We start from the raw sequence: 23,758 nt of genomic DNA on the forward strand, positions 1-23,758 counted from the left end.
TACAAAAATTGCGAAATTCAACCACGGGAATTCTGACTTCCATTGTAACAGCTCCGAAGTCATTGCAATATTACGAGTGACGTTTTACTATAGTGACTCGGCCCTTGTTCTACCTATAAAAAAATACCTACGTGCCAGGTCTCTTGCTAAAGGTGCATACGCAAGCGCTTGACGTCTCAGTCGAATGATTCCATACTGTTTCATCAACAATGCTTTTCAGATTTCCTTGAGGCAGAAAGCTCGATTTGTCAATTACCTTCGTTGTGAGGTTAGGTTGCCCCATGAGCTTTAGACACAAACGGTGTTATGCTGTTTCAGCGCAGTAGTCGGTTTGAACCGAGTGTTCTTTCTTTTGTTTTGTTTTTTTCAGGACCCAGAGTGCAAGCTTTGCAGAGTGCGCACTTGAAAAAAAATAAGGCAGAATATTGCGCAAACATTCTCCGCAGTGCCAATTGCACCACGCAAAAAAGAAGATATTAAAGTTAGATTAGCATAATTTAACAGCCTTTTTTAGAGCTGAGCAAAGCAGTGGGAACACTGAAAAAAAGAGGCACGATGAGGAATACACCGAAAATATTTCAACTGCGTTTATTTGCTTCATATATGAAATTGAAGCACCAGCCAGACTAACGCATGTTCCAGACAGTGTAAGAATACAGAAAACCTCGTGAGAGAGCTATGTATCATCATCAGCGTCACCTAGGAAATAATTATTAATGTGCATCAAATTGACTGCCTCGGGCCTGTTAGTGCGTAACCGTCTACTTTTTCATCTCACCACCACAGGGCCGGAAGGATCCTCTCACAGCAACGTCGGCCGATGAATTTCAGAGTGTCGACACGAGAGGCGCCCTCTGTACACCCTCAACCTGCACTGAAGAAGACATGACTTTCATTATCCGATCCAGTAAGGCACGCTGACTAAACATCGACGTGGCTTGCGCTATTCTTTCGCTGCGCGAAGCGTTAAACCAACGTTCTTTCAGTACGATTCCTTGTGAGAGACGCCTGAAAGAAAAACGGACACAACACAGTAAATAAAGTAAGACTCATAGACTGGGCCTTCTACGCGTCAGGCTTATGAAATACAGCGTTGGGGGTGGACCAATGGGCGTCTGCGTCAGCATATCATGAGACGACGCATTTCGTGAGCTGAAATCATTGCGATTGGTGAATTGACGTTCATTTAAATCGGCACTCGCTAGCCACATTTCGCTTGGTTAGGTCCGAGTCACCTACAACACTAGGCGTTGCATTGATGCGCATGAAGCTCAAAGCTTTTCCTGTTCTGTGCATTCAATTTATGGATTCAGTAAACAATAAAACCATGTTTCGTTTAACAGTTTTAACAGAGCGTACGAAAAAACGCTTGCGTATACAATTAAACATGCACGTGCACTAAACAATTGCAGAACGTTCTCAGCACGTCAAATGTCGATCGTACATGCCAGCAAAGAAAATTGTCATGGGGCAATTCAGGTAATCGGCCTTGCGGAAGATAAAAGCATTTGGCGAGCGACGAGGGGGACCAATTTGGGGAAACGTTAGTTGTAATTTCTTTATATTATTTTCAGTGCTCATACTACGTGATTAATTTTCTTCCATCTGTAACATTGAATTTATTCATTCTCACAAATTTGTAAGTGAAATTTAAAATCTATAGTCAGTAGCTTTATCCACGTGAGTTGCTTGAGTCTTGGCCAATCATCCCTTGTGGATATGGGCCATAAGTTTAGAGGAAAACAGACCGAAGACAAAACAAGTATGCTCAATAGGAAACGACAACAACAAACCACTTTAGGGTTTCTTTAATATATGTTGTATGTAGTTAATCTCTACACCGCATTGTTCTCAAGGTACTGGTAACCCTGCCACCGCCATCTTAACCAGGCACGAAACTTTGCAGTAGTTGACGCCTCGCTCCTATCATGTTGGCGCATGAAGAGTCCCTTCCCTGGCTCCGTCATCCTGCCACATGCCCAGGACACACGAACATTTTTTAGAACTAGTGGTGTGGCCATGGAAGACGGGTTTGCCATGTGTGAACATGTAAACAGTCACAACAGGTAGGACGCTACGTTCATGCTGGTAAATGTAATATTCTAAGAACGGCTCATGCTTGGCTTGACAAACATGAAAATGACTTAACAAGCTGGGAGACTTGTAAGCAGAAATTCCTCGACCTGATACAGAAGCGCATTGGACATCCAGACGGCGACTAAACTCTATCGTGCGTCTCCTGTTTAACATCGATGGAGCCCTACATAGCATATACATGTATACATGACGTGCTGGCTCATTGCAGTAAAGCTAACGATAAGGTGGCGAAAATTGAGAATCTCGGGCGCATACTCAAGAGTATTGTAGACAACGTTTTCAATCTCTCATAGTTCAATGTATTTTTACCGAATGTCGACGTAGCGAGCAAGCCAAGAACCGCCACATAACACACCAGTTCACCATGCTGCCGAATACTGCTGCGATATAGTCATGCCTGGACCCACTGTCACCACACCAGCAGCCACCAACAAAAAGCGTGGCATGCCTCATCCGCTGTGAATTGAAAGCGATGTCATCAGCTACTCTTCTGTAGGACGTTCGTGCCGCCAACTTACCCTCCGTTTCAAGTCGTCGTCCGCAGGAAATTTGAAAACCCTGGCTTTCCATCTGTCTGCTCCGTGCACGCTCACAACGCCCTGCCAGGTCCCATACTACTACATTGCACAGACCCAAACTTTCTCGCCGCGCTACCGAAACCCAGCTGACGGGCGAACTCCTGGTCACCGACCAATCCGCTTTATCTTCTCTCCTCTATTGGACATCTCGCTCGCCATTCGACAACGTCCAAGTGCGCAGTACGCACTCAAGGCTTTTACGTACAGTATACAAAAACTGTCAATATACAAACGCATAAGCAGCTCTCAAATCATTGTCGATACCCATGGCTAGCCGGCTGATAACTTGCGCTCAAGTTGCTTGTTCGCTACCGACGCATATATCTGATTTCTTGTACAGCCAAATAGCGAGGACATGCACGTATGCTGAAGTGCGAGTATTTCTATGCCCGCATATAAACGTAATGGCTTACTCGCGTCGTCAACGTCTTCTGCTCGGTTCCTCAATACGGCGTTGTTAAGGGCGTAACAGACTTAATATAGCACGTCATAGGCACATGCTGATTAATAACTTTCAGCCAGTTCTTTCTCACGGTCTTTCTTTTTTTTATTCTTTCAGTATTGACCCTGTATGGTGGAAACGCCACCGTGATGCACTGTCGGACAGACGACCCAAAATCACTGAGCACAGTCCATATCATTTGCCTGTAGGTATCGATAACTTAGTTATACCCTTCTCGCACGTATATTTTTGCTTAATATATACACATATAGACAATGCTAAGGCAGAATGGACTGTCAAAACATTGCAAGAATCAAGTGCAAGATTGAATTCACAACATACTGACAATTCAACATAATGACAATGCAATTTTAAATTGTTTTCAATACATATAATATGCACGATACTGGCAGTACAACACATAAACAAGACCAATGGCAGCACGCGGATGCATGAAACTAAATATATGTCATGAAAGACAGCTTCTGCACTCAGCATTATTTTTTCACTAACGTTTGACAGTTTGTGGGATTATTCGGCCTCATCACAATGACAGTTTGTAAGGTTAAGCCATTACTGCATTTGGAATCAGCACAATGTACTGCTCAGGGCAGCAGTGCATCAACGAATGCCGTCCTTACGGAAACCATCCAAAAAGGAATGTTACGTGCCGTTGAATGAACATATCCAATGGCATACGCATGCTCACACTGTTACATAATATAAACAGCTTTGCAAAAATTTGCTCACGACTGAGTGTTTTATATGTGGTCACACGCACACAGTTATACGTAGTTTACGTGGTATGCTCGGATCAATCATAAGCTTACTGAACAAAGAGAGTCCCAGTTCTCGTCAAGCGCGGCTTCATTGTCCACACTGTATTGTCGTACTTCATCTAAAGCTACTCTTCCGCATTCATGTCAACACTGTGAATATTGGCCCAATTCATTTCTTTGATATTTACTCGAGAGTGCTACCTCTTGACCAATTGTTTTCTCTACACATTTCAGATCAATCCTTGGTTTTCTACTACTGCTAGTTTTTGTCGGCACAGGAACTGAGTTCATAATTATGAAAAGATGCCCAAAAAAGAAACATTCTGCTGGTAAGCGCTGTTTTGTTTTCGTTGCTTCCTATTTTTGTCAGGGTGATGTTGAAGTTGTTCCAATATCCCCGTTCAGTTTTCACTGCATGCTAAAAAGAGTACGCCTTTGTTGTTCTTTTGTCTTTTGCTCTCGCTCTCATTTGCATGTGCTAATAATATTAAAAGTGTCCTAGTTATTATTGTGATTTCATTTTATTTCCTTTATTTCAGTAAGCCAATCTATATACTTTCACTATGTAAAATGCAGTAGCCAGAGGCGAACTACTTCCAGTATCTCCAGTTGGACACCTCTTAACACTGCCTATTGAAAACATGCTTTTTCTGCGGACCGTAGTCCTCCCAAATTTAGCAAACACAAATAAAACTGCAGTAACCGTGGGCCGTTGAATTTTGCATTGCAATTTATTAAAATGTTTTCACAATGGTCACCATAAATTAAAGCAGAAAGTGAGACATATAGTATTTTTTTTTACTGACGCAGCTAGCACTATAGGTGTTCTTTGATGCTTATTAGGGGACAAAAGTCTAGAAAATATGCTGTCGAAGAGCTGAAGCAAAGATTCTAGTAAAATGTTACCCGACATTTTGTTTCGTCTCTAGCGTGACGTGATTCTCCTGAAACAAGAGAACAGCTTGTATGTCCACGTTTCGCCACAATGCACATGATACGTGGGTTATACAAATATAGAGTGGATATAAATTAGACTACAGAATTAAAGAATCGAGTGATTGGGGACCGGTATACACCTCTGATATTTAGCCGACATTGCGAGTTCTAAAAGTTCGTGTGTAGCGTTCACAGTGTTTCCACTGGTTATGAAAGTGCGCCAGTTTAAAGCCCCACTCAAATCAATGTAAATTACCATCTAAGCGTAGACTCGCATAGAGTATTGTTTTCTTAATGTTATCAGTAAGTTAAAACAGAACACCCACGTCTAACGGGCAACCAGCTAAATATACACAACCCACTTCACCCATTCAAAACTAAAAAAATATTCGAATCAGCTACAGTTTTGTCGATGTGGAGGCTGATGTTCAGTGGCGTAGCAACAGGGGGGGCCGGGGGGCCGTGGGCCTCGGGTGCAAGGGGCCAGTGAGGGGGGGGGGGGGGTGTCATATACGTCTGAAGACGTCCCTGTTTCCGCCGGCTACACCCGGGAAGGGGGTGACAGAAGACCTATGGGCCCCGGGTGCCAGACGACCTAGCTACGCCACTGCTGATGTTTGTAGAAGGATAGAAAGTTGGGCGAGTTGGTACGGTAGCATATTCTGGGATTGTAGCGCGAAGTGACGCACACGGAGACTAGAAGTAGACAGGACGAGCGCGAGCGCTAGCACTCGTGCTGTCTGTTTCTAGTTTCTGTGTCTGTCCCTTCGCGCTGCAGTCTAAGAATGGGATGTTTGCAGCCCTCATAAATATCTTGACGCAATTTGACAAGAGGAAACTGCCGAAAGCCGATTGTTGCTTGATAACCTTCATTTTCGCTGTGCCTCTTACGTTTTCTTCCCGTTTCTAACAGGCGGGCCTCTGAGGCTAATCTTGTCCTTCTCAGCTATCACGAACACGTGGTATCTGCTACGGATGGATGTAAAGCCAGAGCGCAAACCGCTCAAATTCATGGCTGGCCTGAAGGTCATCATGGCATTCTGGGTTGTATTGGGCCACACCTACATACTTGTACCGACTGGATTCTTCCGTGAGTGAAGTCTTACGATCATACAAAAGAGAGCGGTAATCAGTCTATAGGCTTACGCGCTGATACTCAAAAATGTCGGGAGCAAGAGGTTCATTTTAAAACGGAGCTGTGTTTACGGCTGTAAGCTTAACATAAGATGGTGCAATGTTCTTTTTACAGGTAATTTATTTTACGTCACATCTCAAAAGCTATCGGATCTCTTCTTTTCCACCCAATATTCTCTAGACGTGTGTTTCACTGAAAATTAAAATTCAACAGGCAGTTAAAATGCCATGTTCAAATGTCCGAAACTGCTAATTGCTGAAATTAATGGCACGTGTTTACTTGAGAACCTCGATGCAAGCGCGTACAATCTTATAAGCTTCTCTTGGCAAGCATAGAGATAAGAAGTGGTGCAGTCTCAGCTTGGTGCTAAACTTTTGCAAGTGGTACTTGTATTGGTCCGAAGAAGCCTACTCGATGAGCACGAGTACCTCGGTTGGAACGTTGTAAACCCCCCTGGAACTCCACCTTTGTGCTGCGCTACAGTTCATACAAGTTTCCATGTGCTAGTTCCCTAGCATGTGCCTCCTCACAGTAGTGTACTTTTCAAAGTCTACCTTAATTGTGAACCTAGTTAGGCAATGCCAACGCCCTGCCTTTCCAGACGTTGTTAGATATGGAGCTGTTTCCTGCGATTACTTCGAGTTCCCCAAACCACTTCGAATCGCAGCACAGCTAATTGAGGAATGCCGAAGCAGGAAAGCACATTCCAGAGGAGCGGCCGAGCAAACAAGTTTAAGGCAACAAGTTCACGTGCCAACAAGTTCGTGCGCCGCCGGGATTAGCAGGTGGGCCTCCGACAATGGAGCATGAGCAGCCCTCCCCTTCTCCTCGTTAGAAGTGCATTGCCAGTCTGCGAGGCAAGACCACAGAGAGCCGCCAGGTGTGATACCGCGACACGGGCGCCTACCATTGGCTGAAAGTGGCGTCATCGGAGCGGACTCTCCCATTGGTCAAACATGACGTGACTTACAGTGCTCGAAGGGTTTATAAGAAGCCTTCCAGAGAGACCTGAGGATTCTGGGACATTCCCTGATTCCCTGATTCACCTCTCTCGAACTTCTTGCCGCGGGCCGCAGCGTCCGAGTTGCTGCCGGCCCGTAATGTCTGTACAAATGTTAATTGACGTCTCACCTCCCTGTACATAATGTAGAATAAATTCCTCCCAAGTTTGGGTTTTCATCACGACGCCCGTCCTCCAACCCCTACAACGTCCATCATACATGAACGGGTGATTTACTAATTTTATTAGGCACTGTCAAGTCACGTTAATTTCAAAGAAGCTTATCAAATAAATGACAAAAACATACCAACTCGCGCGTCAGCTAAATTCACATAGGTTCTCGTGAAGTGCTTCAGGCGATTAATTTCTCATATAAACGGCATGTACCCTAGCTTCGAAAAGCTGTAGCTCAAACCGTGTGCTCACTTTCGTTTATATATAAAATCTGACACGGACACAAATGCATTCTACAATGCGTTTTGAACATACAGAAAGCCTTCTTATTCAAAGCCACTTTATTCGAATTCTAGCGTCATGCTGTCTCGACGCGCAATAGCAGTACTTGAGTTTTATACTGCATTTTCATCAGTTGCTCTTCAAACGTACTCTGCCGAGTAACGAAACCCAGTGACTAAGCCTCCGCTTGATTTCTTCTATTGCTTTTTGTTTTGTTTTGTTTTGTTTTCTTATTTACTAGGCCGTTTATAAATAGGGGACCCAAAGTTAAGGGTAGATATATCGGCCAGGTGCCTATTTTATTTTACTTAAATAAATAACCCAGCACTATGAAGGTCACGATGACAGGCCACGATTGCTTCATTGAAGTTAGTTTAATTATCACATGTATATGGCTGGGAACAGATAAGAAGGATAAAGATAAGATCCTCTCAGTAACATTGTATCCATCCTACGTTGGTAAGCATCATCGTAAGTATCGTAATCATTACTGACAGATCACATTGGTTTGTTCGTATTCAGGCTTAGTGCTGCCTAACTTTGCGCGGAAATATTTAAGTCAAAAATAAAGACTGCGTGATTCGGAGCAGCCGAAAAGATGGCCGATACCTTCAGTTGGATGCAGATAAAGAATAAAATACATCCACAAAATCCGTTAAATACGTTAAATCCGCAATATACGTTCAAGAAGTGAACAATTATAAGTCCAATAGCTAGCTTTCAATATTGTATAAAATATTCACCAAGATGAATTCTAATAGAATCACGGCAACACTTCAATCATACAAAACAGGAGAATCGCTTCAGGAAGCGATATTCTACAATAGATCACGCCCATGTCATCAATCAGGCAATTGAGAAAGCTAAGAAGTACAATCAACCTCTCTGTATGGCTTTCATAGATTATGAAAATGCATTTGATTCAGTAGGAATATCAGCAGTCATGGAGGTACTGCGTAATCAAGGAGTGCAAGAGGCATACATGAATATCTTGGGAAATATCTACAAAGATTCCACAGCTACCTTGTTCCTCCACAAGGAAAGTAGAAAATTGCGTATCAAGAAAGGGGTCAGGAAAGGAGACACAAGCTCTCCAACAATATTCACTGCATGCTTAGAATAAGTATTCAGGCTATTAGACTGGGAAGGCTTAGGAGTTAGGATCAACCGCGAATATCTCAACAACCTTCACTTTGCAGATGACATTGTCCGGTTAAGCAACAATGTGTATGAATTGCAACAAATAATTTAGGCCTTTAACCGAGGCAGTGTAAGAGGGGGGTTGAAGATTAATACGCAGAAGACGAAACTCATGTTGAATGACCATTCGAGCGAACAAGAATTCGTGATCGCCAGTCAGCCTCTAGAGTCTGTGCAGGAGTGCGTTTATATGGGTCAATTACTGATCATGAGAAGAAAATTTAAAGAAGAATCAAAATAGGTTGTAGCGCATACGGTAGATATTACCAAATCATGATTGGAAGCTTACCACTGTCGTTGAAAAGAAAACTGTACAATCATTGCATTCTACAGGTGCTAACATATGGGGCATGAACTTGGAGGTTAACAAAGAAACTCTAGAACAAGTTAAGGACCGCACAAAGAGCGATAGAACGAAAAATGGTAGGCCTAACGTAAAAAGATAGGAAGAGAGCGGTGTGGATCAGAGAGCAAACGAGGACAGCCCATATTCTAGATGACATTAACAGAAGGGGGGGGGGGCGGATGGAGCTGGGCAGGCCATGTAATGCGGAAGGCAGATAACCGGTGGACCCTCAGAGCTACAGAATTGGTGCCAAGGAAAGGAAGCGCAGTCGAGGATGGCAGAAAATCAGGTGGATTGATGAACTTAGGAATTTCGCAGTCGCAGGTTGGAATCAGCTAGCGCAAGACAGTGATAACTGGAAATCACTGGGAGAAGAGGCATCCGTCCTGCAATGAACATAAAAATAGGATGATCGTGCCGATGATGATGATGATGATGATGTCCGCAAAAGAAGTGCACCACACTAGTAGTGAGCACAGCCTTGTTAGCTCTATCACATACGAGCCACGACACCGGAAGGGACACGAATCGTACCTTAGCATAAGCCCTCGCATGTCCTTGTCAGACGCTATCTACATAGTCATTCACCCTGAGCAAAGATCGTGTCACATTGACAGTACCACACATCCGCTGGTTCTGCCATTTTCTAAAGTGATTAGGTGGTATCGGATTACGCAGGCTAACTCTTACCAATTACTTAAAGTACTTCCCTTCTTTATCAAATTATCGCGTATAACGAAGCACTCGTGAAGCACCACTGACGGTTTCAACGCAATGGTTTACCCATTTCCCAAAAAGGAGTTGTATTAAGACGCTGTAATGTTTTGCAGCGCAGTATAAGATTTCTGATTCTTCTAATGATTTTGTCTCACACTGTGGTGTCATCACTTCCATTTTTATTTTAGTGTCGCGAGTTTCCCATACATTATAGGGGGTGATCATTTTCAGTTTTCCCGGAATTTTTGAAACTTGCCTGTTCCAGATTACATAATTCTAGTCCTTGAGCTAGATTATTCAAAGAGGCGGACACTACCTGAACAAGAAATCGAAATATTCAAGTAAATACCTTCCTAATGAATTACTTTGTCATATATTGTAACTTACGAATTGTAGGCTTTGACTTAGCAAGGTGTGTCCCCTTGGAATAAATATTCATTTTGACACCAGTTTGTAGATATGCGCTATCAACCTCGCCGTAAAAATGCACTGTTCTTCACTTAATTTGTTTAACAAAGGGTCTATGCATTCAGGCACAAAGGTAACTAGAATCCTCCTTTATTTCCTCCCACGCTTTGGGAAATACTGTCTCCAAACTGGTGTTTTCCTGAAGATTCCTTTCAAGTGGATATGTCTTGTAACCTCACCGGCTAATTCGCAACATATACCTTGGAGTAATTCAGATGTCAATTAGTGATTTTTGTTAGTTAGTCGAATATGTTTTTCGATTTCTCGCGCTAGTAATGTCCACATCTTCGAATAATCCAGCTCATGGACAAAAATTACGCTATTATTCTATCTTCCACAGGCGATTTATTTGAATTCCGGGAAAATTAGATATGATCACCCTGCACATAGCAGATCGCTTCTGCGGAAACCCTAAAGTTGGAGGAAAGTTCATCAAAGGGAATAGTTGTCATCCGCCCGACTGTAGCATTAAGCTACAAAGACGAACTTGTAGCTTCGGCTACATTCAGGTAGCTGACAATTTTTTTCCCTTCATATCCACATATATTTACTTAAACGTGGTTTATGGGCGCAATAGCGACTTGGCCTATTCTGCGCCACCACATATATGTATATTACATACAGTACCTTGCATTCTTTGAGTTCGTTTACCGCAGTACTCACGGCATGTAGAGCGCCGAGAACTATGCACCATTCATTTTGAGCTTCGTGTGTGCTATTTTCAGATTCTGTTTACACCATGGAGTACATGACATGGAACGTCACGTTTGAGTTTATAATCAATGCTCTCCTGAGCGTCACTACGTTTTTCTTCATTAGGTAAGGAACAGCGACGTTGTGTGTAGTCTAAAGGGGGTGTTTAAAACCACTAGGCAGCAGCTACCCTCTACTTACCTACATGACTTTCTTTTCTAGTGGTTTTCTACTTTCGTACCTGGTAACAGAGTCTCGGTCAGCTGTCCTGAAGAATAACTTGCTGATGGTTTACATAAGCCGAGCAGTTCGCCGTTACATCAGGTAAAGTATCTTGCTTTATAGGGAGCGTTTGAAGATTAGGGCATGAAAATGTGATTCATTTCTGAAAGAAACAAATTGTATCATGCCGACAACGTTCCTGTGCTTAACACCTGTTTTTTTATGAGCTGTCCTAGTGGCGTCAAACTGGGGCCGCTATTAGTACTCGCTATAGCCTCGTTGTAGCCAAAACAGTAGCAAACCGGACAGAGAATTAAGTTGATGCTAAAAAACGACCCCAAGACAAATGACTCGACCTAAATACGAAGGTGAACCACAACGTGATGAACGAAACATACAGCTACGTCCGCATGGCTGCCATACGGATGAGCAGTGAGAGACCAAAATTCGGAAGGGACCGGGGTCCGACTTCACAAAGCTTGTTGTTCGTAAGCGCTCGAGATCAGTGTCATTGGTCGGCCTTCTTCGCTGATGATATATCCATTATCTGAATTGGTTGGAAATTTTTCTTATGAACAAAACTGCCGTACAAGCACATTGTCAAATCAACAATTCACTCTGGGCTTTCTGCGATGTGCATCGTAGAAAACCCATGGGCGGCGATTCTATCACGTTGATATATCCAGCATCTCGGTAGCCTTAGGGCAGCTTTCCGAGCTGAAGAAAGGCGATGCCATGCTACAAGGGTTTTCACTTCCGCAAGCGGTCGGTAGCCGAGTAAGGTCGTCACCATCCAAAGAGTGTGGCGTTGGCCATCGATGCGGGAGGCATCAAACGACGTGGTCGACATTCTTTTCAGTTGAACAGTCGCTATGGACAGGGGAATGCCTATCTTGCCGGCACCCCTTTAGGGTCCGATGAGTCGACGGCATTTTGCATCTTACAGCCAGATCACAGAACACTGGGGACTCGTGAACTCGCACGAACACAAAAGTTGGTACTTAAAAACGCCGCTATGCAATGAGAGACGCCGCTGCTCTGTCGTTCCGCTAGTTGCGCCGAAGGTCGACGCCGCTTATAAACTTGAACTTTCTTTAAATCGTAATAGGCATTGAAAAGAGCACAAATGTAGATAAACAATAACGAACGTTTTCTTCGAGCGGTGCGCTTAATGATAGCTCACTTACGTAGTCCAATTTTCGATCACGTGGACGGCTTCAATGTTAGTGTCCAAGTCTAATACACTAGAGTATGGCGACATGCGTTTCATGCGGCTTCCTCTGGATTTGAAATCGTAATTCGTCTTTAAACCACTAATACTCTGTTCTATTCTATCATCACAAAGCGCACTTTTTTTTCATTTCCACCATAATGTTATGACACGCTTTGGTGAGTTGTCAGTCCCTTGAAAGGGCCGTATAGCGAGCGCCGGCGCTACAAATACACCTGCTGTATATCATCATCATCATCAGCCTGGTTACGCCCACTGCAGGGCAAAGGCCTCTCCCATACTTCTCCAACAACCTCGGTCGTGTACTAATTGTGGCCATGACGTCCCTGCAAACTTCTTAATCTCATCCCCCCACCTAACTTTCTGCCGCCCCCTGCTACGCTTCCCTTCCCTTGGAATCCAGTCCGTTACCCTTAATGACCATCGGTTATCTTCCCTCCTCATTACATGTCCTGCCCATGCCCATTTCTTTTTCTTGATTTCAACTAAGATGTCATTAACTCGTGTTTGTTCCCTCACCCACTCTGCCCTTTTCTTATCCCTTAACGTTACACGAAAGGGATAATACAAACACATGTTTGATTTATTATTGGTAAATACAAATATGAAAACTTAGACAATTTAGCCGAATTATTGTTTTTTATGCTAAACAATACTGTAGAAGCTCATCAAAAGAACCGCGGCGCAGGCTAACCATCCCCACGCTGGTGGTGCTGGTCGTAGGACTGCTGCTACCTCTCACGGGATCGGGCCCCGCAGACGAGGACGCCTACAACCAGCACATCAGAAGCTGCTACCACAACTGGTGGAGGTTGATTGTACAAGCACAGAACTTTGTCGAGGAGGGCCAACTGGTATGCAGTGGTCTGATAACCACTTCCTTGTGTTGCTTGTTGTCATGATAAAATAAAAAAACTGCATCTTTGGTCTGTTCTGGTAGCGAAATGGGGGCATGAAGGGTTCAAGTGTGTGTAAGGGGTCGATGAAATTGTTGTGTGGATAAATTCGTACATGTCACATTGATCTACGCATATTTGTTCGAATTCGCTCCTCAAGTGTATCCTTTTCCAGCTGTCTAGTAAATACATTGGGGTGTACCGTGAATGGCGATGCACGTTATTAAGATCCCCAAGTGGTCCTCCACTACGGCGTTCCTCCTAATCACATCATGCTTTTGGCACGGAAAACCGCAGAATTCATTTTTTCCTATATATTGGGGTAAATTAACATTGCGTTATTATTATTGAGATAACGTATTCGCAATGAAAAAAATTGTATATGGTTTCGGTCGACTTCGCCGAGTATCATGGGCCTAATGTTCTGAGTTCGATGGGCCATGGAAACAAGACAAAGTGGACCATACGTCAAAAATCGGGGCTTCTTTATCCACAGTGCATTAAACCAAGCAACAAGGCATCCGATTCACTCTGCGAAAATCAAACCCCAGCTCTCTTCTTGTAGCAACAGTTCTAATTTAGTGATTTCATTTGCGACAGCAGCGATCTGCGTCCCACATCGTTCTCCCCTTTCTCTATCAGATCCATTTCGCGCAGTACGCGCATTGGCAGCTACCCTTTGCGAATCACACTTAATTTTTCATGTCACTGAAGCAGGAAATATAAAGCAAATTGACTCATTTTTCGAGCGCCTTTCTCTCGTATCACGAGCTAACGCCACTTTATTCTTCTGAAACGTTTCTCTCTGTCATTTCCAGTGCTTCCAGCATCTGTGGTATGTCAGCACAGACCTGCAGATATTCATGTTCATTGCTTTCCCGCTGACTCTCCTGCTCCTCAAGTAAGTGAAGAAAAAAAAGCGAGCAAGTAAAAGACAACTGAAGTCAAACCTCTGAAATAACCAGTAGCGTAATATGCTTCGGAAGAACACCTGATATATCTTGAATCACACGTCGAAAGGCCGTCGTAAGCAATACACCATGCTCCGCCACCCCCACAACCCGTTCATATAAAGCGCCTTTAACCATTTCCTCGACGTCCCTGTTCTACAGAAGCAATGGCACATTTATGGAACCGCAATCGAATGCGTCACAGTGAACAAACACACTGAAGCAAAGCTCAAATATTGTATAGTGTTCGCGTGGTGGTAAAGGTAAAATAATACATTGGCGGTAAAATTGTCGTGCGCATTATAAAACTGAAATCTATCGTGTAAAAGACCATAAGAACAGCTTATAAGCAGATTGTCTGACGTGAGGCCAAAGCAGGATGAAGCGCTATCTTATCGACCCTTTTCGCGGAGCAGTTTTTTCTAGAGAAACCAGATGGCGCTTTTGGCGGAGCGCCGCACGTTGCCTCAGCGACAGTGCACGAATACGAAACCATCACCACTTCCACCTTGCTTCTGTCGGAATGTCGGCAAGAGCGAGTACCGCTCGTTAAACAATGACAAAGGGAGGAGCGCCGCGTCCTTTCATCGTAAGTTTCGCACACAGTATCAACGCACATATACCCCAACTGGCACGAAAACGTACGCCCACTCTATCGACAACGTGCCAATGAGTGAATGGGCGCAAACTTGAATATATGCGCACCATATACGCACAATAAATGATGGACTACAGCGATGGCGCACAAATGGTCGAAGCTGAGTGTTTCATGACGGCACACAAGAGTAAGTGAGTTAGTAACAATAATGCATCTTTGCTACAAGGTATTACAACGCACAAAACAGCTACGTTTCAAGTCTTGCACGCAGCAAGAACAAACCTATCGGAACTGAGCACAACCGCGAGCGATTAAGCAGAAGATAACCAGATAGCGACCGCACCGAGGAAATTTACTGAGTCAGAAATGTGACAAGCCGCTCCTTCAAAATATTTGCCAACTAAAGAACGAAGAGCAAAACACACTGATCCTGGTTCAATTCGTGAGCGGAAACTTTGGATAGCTTGGAATACATATTTAGCCTTGCTTTTAGAACAAGCAGTATACGCGCTGGTCGCTCCGTTTGGACACAGCTTAATCAGCTTCCAAAGAACTTTTGCATGTTCTCACAAGCTGTGGCCAAAGCTTCGTGTCGTCCACGCAGTCAACGTCTCCGGTATCTCCCAAAACAGAGGTTTGCTAAGCCGCACCGGCATCATACACACCCTCTGTAAATATGGAGGAAACGGAGGCAGCTGAGGCAAGCAATGGACGTGTGACCATATGGTCAACCATGGCAGCGCCTACGGGATCGCCGCGAAAAGGGTCAATAAGCAGCAGGCAGATTGCGACATCGTATGCAGCCTATACACATCGTGAATGACTGTATAGCAGGCGTACCTCAGGTTGAATTTCAAGGTGTTCGGGAAATTGCATCTAGGTCGATTGGTTACGACGGCTGTGTTGCGTAATGACGTAGTTCGTAGCATGCCTCGCACCCACTAACTTAATTCTACATGCTCGCAGTAGAACAATGAACTGCTTCGATAGTCTAGACGCCATGTATAATTATTACGCATTCAACACCCTAAAAAGCCCCAGCAAAGCTTCGGCTACGTGTCTGCACTTTAATGTCACTGTGTGCACTGCATAATTATTATTTGTGTTCATGCTCATGAGCCAAGACAAACTGGGTAAGACAAACAAGTGGCCAAGACAACAAATTACCGCTGCTAGCGGCAATCTAGCGGTAATATGTTAGTCTTGCTGACAGATTACCGCTAGCTGCGGTAATGTGTCTAACAAGCACTGCATAAGAACATATTGAGCCTGTGTATGAAGAAAGTGACCAAGGAGCACTGCGTCGCGGTGAAGTTGAGCATGAGCATCGACCGCATTACATTCGGCCACCAGAACTTTCGTTGTAACGAAACAACTTTGTTAATCTACCGAACGCACTTCCTCTGGCAGTTGCCGAAAAAGAGTATTTCAGGACTGAAATACATACGACCAGTATGAATAAAGAACTCAATATAACTTAAGTACTTGTAGTAAGAACTCTTTTGTTAGACTCGTTCATATTTTCGCATCTAATTCCATTTGTGAAGCGTCTTCACATTTCCATCCTTTCTTTTTTCTTTACGTTTATGAATATTTCTGCTAATCCTTGGTAAAAAAAATGTTCTATAATTGCCGATAGTATTGCCTTCAAAAGCATATATCGGCACTCGTAACGAAATCTCAGGCCTGAGTAACATCAGCCGCTATTTAGCGCTGATAGACGTGTCAGTATAAATTCCTGGTAAAATTGCAAATACTACCGGTAATTTTAAAAGTCCGAAGATATGAACAAGTTAACGCCGCATTGAATTATAGAACTTACGCACATAAAAAAATGAATATCGTGCGATAGTTAAGGAAGGTGTCGTCTACGTATTATGTTAGCTCATGCAATCACAATCCGTATTCGGAGAAATAGGAAGCGGCCTTCAAGACAGCATTTTTCAGCTACGCATGGCGACGAGGTGAAGCTGCATCAACAAGGCATGGAGCTCGATCATGCGAACACCTGTGATTAGTAGGTATTAACGTGAATTGATTTGCGCCATTCTTTCTTTGGGAGCACCTATTTGATGGCACCTGATGTCGTAGATCTATTATGGCAAACTCTCTGCTCTTGTTTAATTCATGAGAAAGGATCTTACGGCTTCCCCAGTAATGAAATGCTACTCCAATAGTAAGACGAAGCCTACGTACGTACTTCTGCGCTATGAACGAAAAACCTACAACGCGCAAAGATAATTCCTATTAGCGGTGAATTACCTGAGACCAGCTATAGGGATAAACTGACCGTGGTCAAACCCGGAGACCTACTGACAACGACGACTTGTCGATGAGTCACGCTTCCGCTGCAATTACATATTGCCCCTTACTCTACAATCAATTACACATCTCGTCTCTTCTGTATAAATTAGATACCCGAAGACATCCCACGTGATCGGCGGAATCGTGGCTGTGGCCTTCTGCATCCTGACATGTTTCCAAACACATTCCTGGAACCTTTTCTATAGTTTAACCGGTGGATCAAATGATATGAGGTAAGTGAAATAAAATGCTCAGATCCGGTTCGAAATACTTTGATGTACGAGTTGTTAGACTAAACAGTCGAAAGCTGAGAATGGAAATAAAGACAGCAGACAAAACAAGAAATCGTTAAAGAATAACTGTCTACGTGTCTCTTATAAACTGGTATAAAAGTAGACTACACAATAATTGAGGCCTATTACCTGGCACGTATGCTACCTGCTGCGTAGTAATAGCACGAACAGCTTTAGCATTCCCGCGAAAGGCATTCCCGTGAAAGGCGAAACCGCCCTTGGGAATGCGTCGCGCAGCAGGAAAACGTGGGAGACAAACGAAAGAAGGTGGGAACCGCGGGGCAAAAATTGAAGTTAGAGAAGGCAGGAGAGAAATGCTACTCGCGACAACGAGAGAAAGCCTCCGCAGCAGGGGGACGGGGGGGGGGGAATTTTTAGAAATTCTTGCGGTAAAATGCTACCTTTATGTCGCTGTACAACTACTGGTGTATAACGAAATTTTCCGGCGAGGCCTCGTGAGTTACTGGGCTGCGCATTTAGCACCAAAGAGACAGTGAATGTCTATATAGCTGCTATCGACTCGGAATAATAAAAACTTCATTGCGCCGCAATTCAATTTCGTTATTTATGCCAAGCCTTACTTAGCTTCCTTTGTGGAAGTGCTGCGTGTTATTACTTAATGCCCTCTGTGTTTATCGATCTCGTAAACATACCTACTTCATGCCACCCAGCAATACACGAAACCTGGTATTTCACTCCTCAGGAAAATACAGAAGACACTTCTGTACGTGTACATCCGACCGTTCACCCACGTGGCCACTTACATCGTGGGCATTCTCTGCGGCTACGCAGCGAGTCAACATAAGAATAAGCACATCCACTTGGTACGTCAGTGAGCTCGTCCTTATAATCGACTTACGAGTATTTTCCGCACAATACTGGTGAATGTAGTAAGCTTGCTGGATTGAAAGAAAAAAAAAGCACATACGGAATCGCTTCCGCGTTATCGTTGAGACATGATGTTATAACATCCGGATGCTCGTAACGCCAAATGATTTGCCTAGCGAATACATTAAAACTGTGCCGGGTACTTAGCGTTGTGATACCGGTGCGCCAAATAATGGTGGTACTAGTTTGCCAGCTGTGCTGTGCTGCTTCAGACAGTGTGCTCAAGCAATGAAAAATGACCATCAGCACTTTTACAGCCCAATAGTCCACCCAATAGTCCACCCAAATTGATTTAAAAAACTCTATTCCTAGTAAGCTTACGTTGACTTAATGTTAGCGAGACCGCAAATCACTGTAACGGTTTACCCGCCATGGTATCTTAGTGGCTTTGGCGTTGCGCTGCTGTGGGTGTGAAGTCGCGGGACCGGATCCCGAACCACCGGGGCCGCATTTCGATGAAGGCGAAAGGCAAAAACGCCCGTTTATCGCGCACTTGGTGCATATTAGGGGTCAAAATAATCTGGAGTGCCCCACTACGGCGTGCCTCATAATCGGGTGTGGCGAAATGGGCTTGTTGGCTCATCTTGAATGGCTGTAGTTGAGTGCTTAAGGCTAACTCACACGAAGCCAACACGACACCGATTTCGGTCTGCCGACTGTCGGCAAACCGAAATCGGTGTCGGGTCGGCCTAGTTTGAGTGAGCCTTTAGTAAACACGAGGACAAAAATGGCGACACACGGGCGCTACCCATAACAATGAAGCTTAATTCCTTGACAGAGCCGAACAAGAGTGCCTTGGAATACACGTCACCCACCATGGGAACTCCGTTGCCACCGCGGAGCAAGCGGACAAGATAGAGGGTACGAACAAGAATGAAAATTTAGTCGCGCATGCGCAAAAATTTCAATTTTTTTTTCGGACAACGCTAAGAAAATCTTGCTGATACAGGTACCACCGCGACAGTCAATCTGCTCACTCTCAATTATTAAACGGGTGATTTCACACTTGCTGCTTCCTAGTATTTCCGTATTATCGAAGAGGGACGCGCACACACAAGCATGGCAATGAAGAGCTAGAAAACCATCTCAAGGCGTTTGTGTGTGCGTCCCTCTTCGATAACACGGAAATAGTAGGAAGCAGCAAGTGTGAAATCACCCGTTTAATAATTGAGAGTGAGCACATTGACTATCACGGTGGTTCCTGTATCATCAACACTTCCTTAGCGTTGTCCGACAAAAAAACTGAAATTTTTGCGCATGCGCGACTAAGTTTTCATTCTTCTTGTTCGTACGCTCTATCTTGTCCTCTTGCTCCCCGGTGGCAACGGGGTTCACGTGGTGGGTGACGTGTATTCGAAGGCACTCTTGTTTGGCTCTGTCAAGGAATTAAACTTCATTGTTGTCAGTAAGCGCCCCTCTGTCCGTGTGTCTACTTTCTGTACTCGTCTTTACTAAGCGCTCAACTACTGCCACTCATAATCAGATCGCGCCTTTGGCTCGTAAAACCGCACAATTTAATTTAGATTTAACAGTGACAGTTTGTACTATAGCATAAACCGTTACGGTGACCGCTGGTGGATCCAGAAGGGGAGCCCTGGTAATTAATATGAAATTGTTCTCAAGTGATGCGCAATCGCGATTTCGAAAATGCTGGGAGGTCTACGAGCTTTGTGCGCGCCTGCCTGTGAAAATGTGCACTTCAGCTTTGCCCGCTGCTTATTGGTTGAGTTCACGCTCAGGATTCGTGGGCCCTGGACTCGTGCGGCTCTGGATTTGTGGGCTCCGGACTCGTGGTTGAGATTAATTATTGGGCAGTTTTAGGAGAGCGTCGCTTGCGCTTCGCTTCGCTCACATTTCCCGCGCCCAGGAGGCAGCAGAGTACTAGGCTGATTACAGATTCGGAAAACACGCAAGTGCAATCATCTTGGCTCCACAACGACAACGGGGTCAATTGGAGTAACGCTCAATTACTCAGTCGGCTCTGTAGCAGAGCGAAAGCAGCGTTCTACGTCACGCTGGCGGCATGAACGTTGTGTGCACGTGCCCTATCGCTCCCATAAAGCGGCTGCGTGCACTTTGTTAGGATGTGCCTGTCTGAACGGAGAGCACCGTAATTGCTCCGCTAAAACTGTACATTCAGCGTTGCCCTGTTACGCTTTACCTGGAAGACACAAATTGAACTCACTCTGGAGTGAAGCGTGCGTGCTCGGTATCTTGAAAAGAGTGAGACAATTAATGAGCCGTGCAGCCGAAGCCATTGCGCGTAAGCTAATCATTAATCTATTTCATTCTTACCGTTTCGTTTAACGTTGCTCCTCGTTCGTCCAACGCACGCGCGGGCGATCAGTTGCTGCAGGCTCTCCTGTGGTGCCTGTCCCTGCTCCTCGCCTGCCTGGTGATGTTCGTCCCCCTGCCCTGGAACCAGGGCATGCTTCCCGGCGACGTGAGCAACTACATGTACGCCGGCTTCCACCGAATAGCCTGGGCTCTCGCCTTCTGCTGGCCAACGTACGCGTGCGCAACAGGAAGAGGCGGTAAGCGGCACAAGGGCAGGATCCTGTAGCTGTCGACAAAGACGCAGTCTGTGAAGTACCTTCGCAAAAATCTTCATTGAAGACCGATATACTTTCAGAATATATTTAACAGAGCGTTACTAGGGGAAATGATCTGCCTCGCCTCGCTCTCTTCAGGCCATTCCGCTTTTTACACCTTCAAAAAGGACTGAACCGGGAGAGGTACAAACTATTGCTCGTATCTGTGTATTGCGTTGGATGAATTAATATATCCTAATGAAAGCCACGCACCTGCGGCTAAATAATCAGGACTTGTCCTAAGAATAACGCTAAATACTGGTTGTCACCCTGGATACTAATTACACGGGCATATACTGAACGACACATTCTACTGCATTCCACTAGAAATTACTTCCCTGTATTTAAAGTGTCAAGGATGATATCTATAGAGTATCTTAAGAGAGCGCAACACGCTCATATGAAAGAAGTGTCTTGGATATAAGCCGAATAATATTAGATATTCTAACATTAATAATATTATTAGAACTGCACCAAATTTTTAAAAACTTCCTGTGGCAAATAGCACTATTCTAACCCTTGATATCAATTACTCGATGAGGCAGCCAATACTCCTACAAAAAAATCTAAACGCTACATTGGATAAGTAACATAGTTACGCTAATTACCTTTTTAATTAATTACATGACGGCACATATCTCAGTCTGCGAATGAGTATGCAAAGCATGTCGACATTGAACGAATTCTGAAGATGGAACAGGTTTTGAGAAATGCGCCGTCAAACGTACTCGCGGTAAGATTGCACTCTTGTACCACTTACTTTATTTAGGGAAGCGCTGTTTTATGCATTGAAGCACAAAAGTAACTGGAACGCCAATGCATTTCGTCTGACAATGTGAAAATTAATATCTCGAAGCTAGCGTAGTCCTGAAATTTATTCCAAGTCGATACGCCTTGCGAACTCGCCGGTTACAATCCGTTAAGTACCATAAGTACCATAAATGTGCCGTAATGTAAGAAATAAAGAGGTAAATAATGTAATCATGTTAACTATTCAATTAATCGTTTTGATTTCTCGTAGAAGTGATGGCCGCCTCATTGAGTAATTTAGTTTGATGCTTAGACTTGTGCTGTATGCCACGGGCAATATTTTTTTACCAGTTGGTGCAGCTAAAAACAATCACCAGGTATAATGCTTCCCTAGATATTGCTACACACTTAGAAAACTATAATTCCGTGAAAATCTGCAAATTTGGAAATAAGGGGCCGAATTTGCAGAGCTTATCATTCGTAAGTGCTATTTGCCATTGGCCGGTCGCCATCTCTAGTATGAACAGCATCGGGATTGGCTGGCATTTGCTCTTACGGATAATTCTAGCCTGAGAGCTTTCTGTGAATATGGAGTCCATGGACCGTTTACACGAAAGTGTTCTTAAAGAAGAACTGTTCTTAATAGCGGAGGCCAGCCAATCATGATAACGGACATATAATTTGCGAAGTCGACCGGCTGATAGTAAATATTAGTTATGAACAAAAAGCCTTGGGAATTCTTTGTTATCATCCACCTATCATGACCGGCTACTCATGGTGATAGCATAGGCGGAACGCCGCTCGAATCAGTGGCGATGCGCGAAAAGCAAAATAATTCGAATAGAAGCGTTTATGCGTTCCCAGATTAGCCGATGCGGGGCAACTCTCTTTCCCGCTTCGCCATTGACCATTCAAGTGCGCAACTGTTTGACAAAGTTAAATTGACATTAAATTATAAAGTTCTTGTATTAATATTTTCCACTGGCAAGCATCACGACCACGGCTTTCGTTCTGGCCCGAACCAACCATGCAAACTGGTGAACTTGTCCAGACGAAATGCGGCAGTATGAACGCCAAAGGACCGATAAGGAAGAGGTTAACATGTGCACCCGTCACCGTTTTCAGATGCCCCATCACGCTGGTATTAAACGCGAACAAATAAGGTAGAACATATTTTACACTTGGTTATTTAAAGTTGCGATGTGTGATGGTGAACTTTCCACAGCAGGGCTAATAACGCTTTCTAGCCTAAAAAACTTAGCACCTCTGACACGATGGTCTTGGCAGTTACGCACACCAACCACACACTGAGTGCACGCGACCTTCGTGACGTTAGCCGACGCTAAGCTCTGGATAGTACTACATAGTACTCACAGTTCCATCGGCACTCCGCGTGGGCAGGGACGCAGTAGTCCCGCGACGCGGCGGTGCTGCAGCGCTGGCTCCTTGAAGGTGTGCCCACAGGCGTCCTGCCACCTAAGACCTCCCGTTTGGCGGTGAGGTCGTCTTGTGCGACCCGACTATCCACGTTACTAATTCTCTGGCCCTACGTTCTTTGCACGAGCACTAGCATTCGCAACACTTCGTTGCCGATCACAGCGACGCCAACTCGTTTCGTTTCCCAAACACTGGCGCATACCCACTATGGGCGATTGGCCAAGAAGCAGGCGGCTTTCCGTATGGTCAGAATTAAAGAAAAACTAGATTTGAACAGTGGAGCGTGGGACTAAAGAACTGTAATTTGGAAGTGCAATGAAAACATTGTGAAGAATTCTGATAAAGGAAGCCAACTCGACCATAGCCGTTGTAGTCTTCTTCTGTCAGAGGCATCTATTTTGAAAGCCCGTGAAGGAACGACATTAGTGTTACACGAATTCGGAAAGCGAAATGGCCTCCTTTACGTAAAGTTAGTTCTGTAATGTTCGCGTTTTGTTTCGGAGCCATGGTACGTGGCGACACAAGACTCCTACAGCTACAACCATACGAAAGGCTACAATATTTTGGAGCTGGTGGCCCCACCAGCATTATGCTTCATTCATAAAACAAACCTGTTCATGTGACATGTGTCGCCCTTTTGGTACTATACCTCAGGGCAGTCTTTCAAAAAACAAAAAACTGTTCGAATTTCATTCCCTGCCTCTATGACGGTGAAAGTGAAGGCAAATGAATGTGAAGCGGCAGTTCAATG

At 44.4% G+C, this 23,758-nt stretch overlaps 1 protein-coding gene and 1 long non-coding RNA gene across 2 annotated transcripts in view; one reads left to right on the forward strand and one right to left on the reverse strand.

Annotated features, from left to right (window-relative positions):
• Positions 1 to 23,758, forward strand: part of LOC135902648 (nose resistant to fluoxetine protein 6-like) — a 56,552-nt gene that overhangs the window by 30,802 nt on the left and 1,992 nt on the right. Inside the window, exons 3-13 of the mRNA XM_065432865.2 lie at positions 787 to 907; positions 3,235 to 3,322; positions 4,131 to 4,225; positions 5,746 to 5,922; positions 10,880 to 10,973; positions 11,070 to 11,171; positions 12,989 to 13,154; positions 14,015 to 14,097; positions 17,159 to 17,281; positions 18,045 to 18,165; positions 20,577 to 20,763. Of these exons, the coding sequence (XP_065288937.1) occupies positions 787 to 907; positions 3,235 to 3,322; positions 4,131 to 4,225; positions 5,746 to 5,922; positions 10,880 to 10,973; positions 11,070 to 11,171; positions 12,989 to 13,154; positions 14,015 to 14,097; positions 17,159 to 17,281; positions 18,045 to 18,165; positions 20,577 to 20,763 (1,357 nt within the window). The remainder of the gene's footprint in view (positions 1 to 786; positions 908 to 3,234; positions 3,323 to 4,130; positions 4,226 to 5,745; positions 5,923 to 10,879; positions 10,974 to 11,069; positions 11,172 to 12,988; positions 13,155 to 14,014; positions 14,098 to 17,158; positions 17,282 to 18,044; positions 18,166 to 20,576; positions 20,764 to 23,758) is intronic.
• Positions 575 to 23,269, reverse strand: LOC135902649 (uncharacterized). The gene is made up of 3 exons (XR_010564554.2): positions 22,945 to 23,269; positions 20,525 to 20,792; positions 575 to 874 (listed from the first exon to the last, which is right to left on the reverse strand). It is a non-coding gene; the product is annotated as an uncharacterized lncRNA (long non-coding RNA).

Source organism: Dermacentor albipictus, chromosome 1 (assembly GCF_038994185.2).
Source record: "Dermacentor albipictus isolate Rhodes 1998 colony chromosome 1, USDA_Dalb.pri_finalv2, whole genome shotgun sequence".
Taxonomy (NCBI): Eukaryota; Metazoa; Arthropoda; class Arachnida; order Ixodida; family Ixodidae; genus Dermacentor; species Dermacentor albipictus.